The sequence below is a fragment of the Terrapene carolina genome, unplaced genomic scaffold, assembly GCF_002925995.2.
Source record: "Terrapene carolina triunguis isolate 2854851 unplaced genomic scaffold, T_m_triunguis-2.0 Scaffold629, whole genome shotgun sequence".
NCBI classification, from domain to species: Eukaryota; Metazoa; Chordata; order Testudines; family Emydidae; genus Terrapene; species Terrapene triunguis.
Window position 1 is genome coordinate 14322534 of NW_020664980.1, and position 7242 is coordinate 14329775.

The following is a 7242-nucleotide window of genomic DNA, read 5'->3' on the forward strand; positions in this document are numbered from 1 at the left end:
CCCTGGATGCCCAGCCTGGTCCAGGGAGTCCTGAGACAGCTGATGAGGCTTGCAGATCTGTGGTTTATTCCTTTGTGCAGGGCTGCTGTCCGACACATCCTGTTGCTCTGAAGGAACCTACCCCCTGCTGAAGAGCAGCATTCCCCATTGCAAGGAGACACGCACCCCTCGGGCTGCTGGCCTTTCTGTGGCCTAGCCAGCTGAGAGCACGACACCCTTCTGATTCCCGCTCAAACCCGACGCCTCGGTCTGGTGGCCACCGAGGGGGACCCCCTGCTCCCTGGACTGAAGGGGAGAGGGCGTGGCCGTGTCAGTGTTCTTCTGGGAAAAGATAATGGCCACGGTTCTTGGGACCGTGAACCTGACCGGTTCCCGGAGCGAAGCTGCCACCGTGGGGATTTCTGGGTGCAGCCCCATGCATTTCTCCTCATTTAATGATATGCGAGTCCAGGAGCGATGGTGCCGAATCCCTGTGCACGATGGATCTCCGTGGCACCCTAGTGCACTCCTGGAGGAAGAGTTCTCCCCCCCCACCCCCGATCTGGTCACAGTCTCTCTAGCCAATCTTGTGTGCACGCTGGGGCAAGGTGGAGCTCCAAATGGCCTCTCAATACCGAGTGCCAAGGGGCCATTCAGGAAGACCAGCCCCTGAAAAGCTACTGCTTGCTTTGGTTAATGACCCCAGCACCTGTCATCTGTAGCTCTCTCCGCTTTAGATGGGTGGAGAAGTGCTATCCCCAGAGAGAATCGCACCTGCCCAGCTTATGGTGAGTCAATTGGCAGAGCCAGGAGAAAAGCCCAGTGCTCCGGAGTGCCCTAACAGACAATGCTGCCTCGGGCGTGGGGGAGGTTGTGCCTGAATTGGGTCGTTCTGTACCCTAGACGTGTGTTGTCACTTTAACAGTCTTGGGGGGGAGGCGGGAAGAGACACCCGGGCTGCTGGCTTCCAGCAAAGCTTGCTTTGATTGGTGGGCAGAGGGAGATATAATCCAGGGGGCCAAACACAGGCCCCCTGCTGCCTCATTCACCTTACGCTGTGGTGGCCTGTCTGTTCCTACCTGCTCAGAGGAGAGCGGTCTCTCTGCAAGTGCCAGTACTAACAGCCCTGTGTTTTTTCTCTCTCTCTCTCTCTCTTTTTCCCCTCCCCAGGCCTGCTGGCAATCCTGATCCCCCGCCTGGACATCGTCATCTCTCTGGTGGGCTCCGTGAGCAGCAGTGCTCTCGCCCTCATCATCCCTCCCCTGCTGGAGATCACCACCTATTACTCCGACGGCCTCCACCCTGTCACCATCGCCAAAGACATCCTGATCAGCGTCCTGGGCTTTGCGGGGTTTGTGGTGGGCACCTATGAGTCCCTTTGGGCTCTGGCCACCCCCCCCATTTCCAACACCACCAGTGCCTTGGTACAGTGACCCCTTTTCCTTCTCCCGCTCCACCCCAGCAACGCCGTACAGCCTCTTGGCAGCTCATGGGGTTTTTATCAGGGTTATGGCAGCGAATCTCCCTTCCTTCTCTTTAAAGGCATTTGTCCAGGAGAAGTGAGGGTGAGTGCACAACCAGAAAAGACAGGACCCTGATTCCCTTTCCCTTTCCCTCTCCTCATAGCGTGCGGTTCCCACTTTGGGGGTCTCATTGCTTGGGTCTGGGAGCCCTGCAGAGATGACTTGTGGCCCCTGGTTGGGATGGAGTGCCTTCCTTCGCTCCACCGGGATCCTTCTGGCAGATTAAGATGACATACCTACAGGTGCCAAGGTACTGCAGTTTGAAGTGGACATGCTCTAGACTATAGAGTACCAAGGGGAGGGAAGAAACCTTTGGGCTCGTTCAGGGATCTAGATGACTGCTTCACAACCAAGGGTACCTCTACCCTTCCCAAACTCCCCTCTGCCCAGAAAGAGAGAATCTCCGAGTCTTTTCTGGTGCCAATTTTTTTTCCCAGCACTTTAATTCATGGCAACAGAGCAACTCCAGCCAGTGAGTGACACATTAGAGCCCTCATCCCTAAGAGCTGTAGAACCTGGAAAATTACAGTGACAGCAAGGGGAAAAGGGAACAGGAAACTGCACAAGGAGAGAGAATCTCTTGTATGCGCTGCCCTGGCAGGCTGACCGTCACAGCCCGGTCGGGCCTCAGTGGGTAGAGCGCTCTCTAGCTTGAGGAGCCAAACACATGAGCATTAGATGGCAACGTTTATTGGAAGCCACATTACAAACCCGTCTGTCAGGGCCTTTTTCAGCCTAGATCCCCCTGCCATACCCCATCTCCGGCTCCGTCCATTCTAGGTAGTGTGGGATAAGGCAAGTCTGTGTGTTTGGGTTTCAGAGAGGAATTGGGGGATTGTGCTAAATCCCTGATTTAAGTTTAGTTGTGATTGGCCCCCCCCCCCCCTTGTAGACTCTGTATAAGGGATATGGGGTTATCGAAAGCATTAGGAACAAGGTACCCACGGAACAGGCTGGGAAGGTGTCATGTGGCTCCAAAGTACTTAACTGCTGAGGCAGTTATTTTATTCTTGAACTAGGAGCCCACTTTCCTTTACACCTTTTCTTCAAAAAAAGGGCACGGGACAGGGATGTCCCCTTGCCGGTACTACTTTAAGCTCACTCCTCCTCCCCCTGGAACGCACCCCGCCTACAAGGGATGTCTTGTGTTTACACCCACCATAGCTACGCCCCTGCTGGGCGGTGCTACCTCACTGTTTGTTATAAATCACTGATCGCACAAATGCTGAATCATGACGACGAGAACCGAAGGCACATTGTTATAATGAACCTGCGTTCCTCTTCTCTTCCCCTGCTGGATCTATCCTTTGTTCTCCAGCTAGTTAAGTGGGGGTCCCACTACTTGCTAGGTAGGAAGAAGCGTGATCTGTTTTACCCACTTGGCTTGATTAGCGAGGGAAGGGAGCTGTCTCTTTCGTGTTCCTCTTTCATTCATTTCCCTTTACTTCACTCTAGATCTCTAGACAGCGATAAGCTTTGTCATGGTCATGCTTTGGTAAGGCGTGGCTTGACACGACACCATAACTCTCATTCATGTGGCTTGTAACAGTTTGTCAATGACCAAAGGACTAGAGTAAGCGATCTTGGACCTGGATGCAGGGTTTGATTTAAAAATCTCTTCCTTCTGGTTAGCGTAAGAGGAAGGCATCACTCGCGTCTGAATGAAAGCACTAATGAAGGGAGTGTTCGTAAAGTGACGGCTGGAAATCAAATAGCGTCCCAGTGTCTGCTTCAGCACACGGACCCATCCAGGACTACTTTGTAGTGATTGTTTTTTGTAATTTAGTTTTTTTACATCGATTTGTAAAGGCGCCGCCAAGACCCCCGCAGGATGGTTTGTTAAGCTCGTGTCTAAAAGTAAGCCCAGTCTGAAAGGGCATTGGGCTGAACTTATTTATTTGCTAGGATAGGGCAGGGAGGGCCAATGTATATTCATCTTGAAATAGAGGCTTGGAAGCCAAACTTGCAGCAGGTGATCAACAGAGGTTTGTTCCCAGAGCCCTGTGCTGTAATATGAATGGTGTGAAGGGAGGGTTGATGCTGTCTCTTAACCATCCAAAACCTCTGAGCTCTTGGACGCGTGTAGCAATGGAAAGATCCGGCTGTACAATGGCGGGAGCATTTCAGTAGAACGGGAGCAGGGTTTGATTTCCCCTTGGCCGCAAAGTGGCTGTCTTAGGTAACTAGCAGGGCCTAGCCGCTAGCCTCTACAGCCTGGAAATGGAGTCTGTGTGCTTTTTTTTGTAATGGCAATTCCAAAGCATGGCTGGCTGGTCCTGCTGCTCCCCAGAGGTTGGGTTGTGACTACCTGACCCCGAGGGCTTTACTGGAAGGTGTCAATTTATGCTGCGGCAATACCAAGGATTGGTTTTAAAGGGGACACTAGTAAATGGGGTTGTTGTGCTTTTGCTGTTTCTTCAAAAGCTGCTTCTGTCTCCAGGAGCCCTTAGGGAGATGTTTAGGAAGCAATTGTGCTTCTCTCTCTGTGTACATTCCTAACACAGATGTTTTCATTAAATGGAGAGTTCACTTCCTTCATCAGTGCCTGTTCCTCAGGTTGTTTCCTGAAGCAAACAAACCCTTCAAGTTCAGATCTCCTTGAAAACAGCCTGACCAAAACAATGCATATTGGCACCTCTCCAACCCCTGACGTGGGCCAAGCTTCTTTTCCGCTCTCTATTACTTCTCCTTCAAAGCCTCAAAGTGTGTCCTCCCCGGGGGCACACCTTTCCTTTAGAGATCCCCTCTCCCACCCCGCAGATACCCCGCTCTCTCTGCAGCCTCAGTGCAGCCAACAGATTCTAGGAACAGGTCCCATCTGGTCCGAGAGCCAGCCCTGGTTTCAGCAAGGAACACTGTGATTGGTTTGAACTGAACTTGAGGAAATACAGGCAAATTTGGCATGCTGGCATCTTGTTTCTGACACTGGAGAACAGCGGGGCTTACAGTTCTTTGGTGTTTGACCTCTTCTGAGAGAAGACCAAATGCCAGGATGAGAAGCTATCTGGAGATGAGCTCCAATACATAAACTGCCTCCAGGTCCCTCCTATTGTACAGAGGCTACGTAAGTAGCCTCTTTCCCCGCAATGCAGCCGCAGTATAGAAATTGCATTTGGTTCAGCACAGGGTGCATATGTTGAGACCTCTACACCCGTTTGCCCAAGCCTGGTGTCTTCCTGCAAGATTGTCAAGCCAGTCATGTGGTGGTGTAGCTTTTTTTTTTAGCTGCAGGTAGCTATATCTTATGCTCCTTTACATTTTCACGGCCACTCACGTCATCGGCGTGGCTGCAGCTGCAAAGCAAAACCTGCTCCATCTGCAGCCTTCCTGCTGAAGGTCATAGCAAGCCCAGCAGCCAGTGAGGGCTTATGACTGTTGACTTAGGGGACACTCTTGAGTTGCCAGTTGCTGGAGTGTCCCTTTAAGACCAAGGACCTGACCCTGATGTCGCTTGCTTTGGTGTAAAGTTCAAGTGACTGCCCTGAGATCGGTGTGAGCGCGATCAGCAGGCCCCGGTGTCATGGAACTGCCCTGGGGAATGGAGCCTGACGTGCACACTACATATGGCAAGAGTGCAATGGAAAAGATCATTGTATATAGAACTTACTCTGGTGTCTGATTTCATTACTGACATGCAGAATCACTGGGCTGCACCTTTTCTACCCAGCATCATTGCATGCTGGAGTCTCGGGGAACAGTTTCTCTTGGCTTCATGGCTTTGTCTTCTGCTTGATGGAACGTTGGCAGCAATCGATAGCCACTACCTCCTGTTATCAGCAGGGCTCTCCTTGCCTGCCAGCCAGCCAGCGTAAGGATTATTACATCGAATGGAACACTAATGTGAGTGTCGCTCCCCCTGCCGCTCCCACCCATCCACATATGCTGCTCTTGGCCTCTAGGCAGTCCTGATTGACCACTGAGGGGTGTCTCTTCTCCATTTCCCCTGGTAGAAGTGGCAGTTCAAGTTAACCTCAGCACTGTATCAATCAAACCCCCTCCCTCACACCATGTAAAATACTAATGTCAGAATTATTGCTAATGGGACATGTCCTGTTGGGAGCGATAACTTGTAGTCTGTCCCCTCTTCCCCCACCTCCATTTAAAAGCTCTTTCTGTTGTCAGCCCTGAGCTGATGCGACACTATACAGCTCCAGGGGCTGGCTCAGTGGGCACTCTTGCACAGAACACAATATAGATTCAATATAACTTTGCAGAGCACTTGGATAACACGGGATTATTTGCTCTCTGAATATTAGCAGCTCGCTGCTGGCTCAGAAGAGGGGGAAAATGGTTTTGTTTGTACTAACTGTCTTGGCCATATGATCATGTTTCGAGGGATATTGTAGAAGTGGCCATATCTACTTTTGGAGCCCCTGGTCGCATTTGACATGCATATCATGCTGTCCCTCTTCATTCCCAGTGGGGCTCCAGTTCTGGTGTGGTACCACATCTCCAATCAAGGAAATGAAAAGGGCATTTCGTGGCAGAGCAGAGGGAAGGAGTGCATGACATGCCCATCTGCAATGGTAAAGAAACCCGGGACAAAATTCCACTTTAGGTTTACCCCTGTGTAACCGGAGTAACTCCATTCACAGTCAATGGAGGTACGCTGGCTTTACCCCTGATGAGAACAGCATTTGGTCCCTGGTGTTAGAATGAATGGTTGACCTGGCAGTTCAAGTAGCTGTGACTTTAGACTGCAATCAGCGCTGAAGTCCTCACATTTGAGGTGCTTGTAGATTCTTATGATCAGGACGTTGTTCACATTTTTTTTGACTAGCTTAAATGTTGGGCCTTTCCGCTATATTTAAATGAAAATAAAGGGGTGGGGAACAGGGTGCATTTACCTGGGGTTACACTTATCCATGGAATGACTGAATAATTGTGGAGCGAAGTGTATTTTGACATAAGGTAGTCACAGCCAGCATTGGACTGGATGATCAGTGAGACCTACCATTTGACTTCTACATTGTCAGCAGGTCAGTGACCAGGAAAAGTGTATGTGTAAATATATCTAATCTGTTGTATGTTTTTCGTGCCAGCATGTATGTATATTGCCAGCACACAGTATGTATATCTGCCCAGTGAAAGAACTTATTTGTATTTGGTGCTGTACCTGGATCATGTATTCGGTTATTTTATTCAATAAATAAGGTCTATTTTTATTTTATTAAAGGCTTCCATGATGCGATTTTTATACTAAGAACTTTATTTTTTTTTTTAGATGTCGGATAAATTTTACCCTTTTGGGTTAAATGTCCATAGTTACCAGCTGTGATCATTTATATGTAACAAGTAGGCTGTTCTTAATTATTGAAGATTGTTAATTATTGGGGGGAGGGATAGCTCAGTGGTTTGAGCATTGGCCTGCTAAACCCAGGGTTGTGAGTTCAATCCTTGAGGGGGCCACTTAGGGATCTGGGGCAAAATCAGTACTTGGTCCTGCTAGTGAAGGCAGGGGGCTGGACTCGATGACCTTTCAAGGTCCCTTCCAGTTCTAGGAGATAGGATATCTCCATTAATTCAGTATTCAATTCAACACTGTTAAATATGGTTTGGCACCCAAAATGTGCAAGGCGCTTTATCAATGACCTTAAGCCATGGGTCCTGGCCCCCAAAGGGCTTGGCATGTAAATGATGAAACTCCTGTCAGATCCAGGACGTAGGTGGCTGGGCCTAGGGGTTAGTGTAGGACAGGGGACCGGGTTCCCGTATCAGAATGGGGTTCAGGACCAAGAGC

General features: G+C 50.0%; 1 protein-coding gene across 1 annotated transcript in view; it reads left to right on the forward strand.

Moving 5' to 3' along the window:
• Nucleotides 1-6647, forward strand: part of LOC112118660 (proton-coupled amino acid transporter 1-like) — a 36780-nt gene extending 30133 nt beyond the window's left edge. The window contains exon 10 of the mRNA XM_024217070.3: nt 1150-6647. Coding sequence (XP_024072838.1) covers nt 1150-1412 — 263 coding nt within the window. The 3' untranslated portion in view covers nt 1413-6647. The remainder of the gene's footprint in view (nt 1-1149) is intronic.
• The last annotated feature ends 595 nt before the right edge of the window (nt 6648-7242 follow it).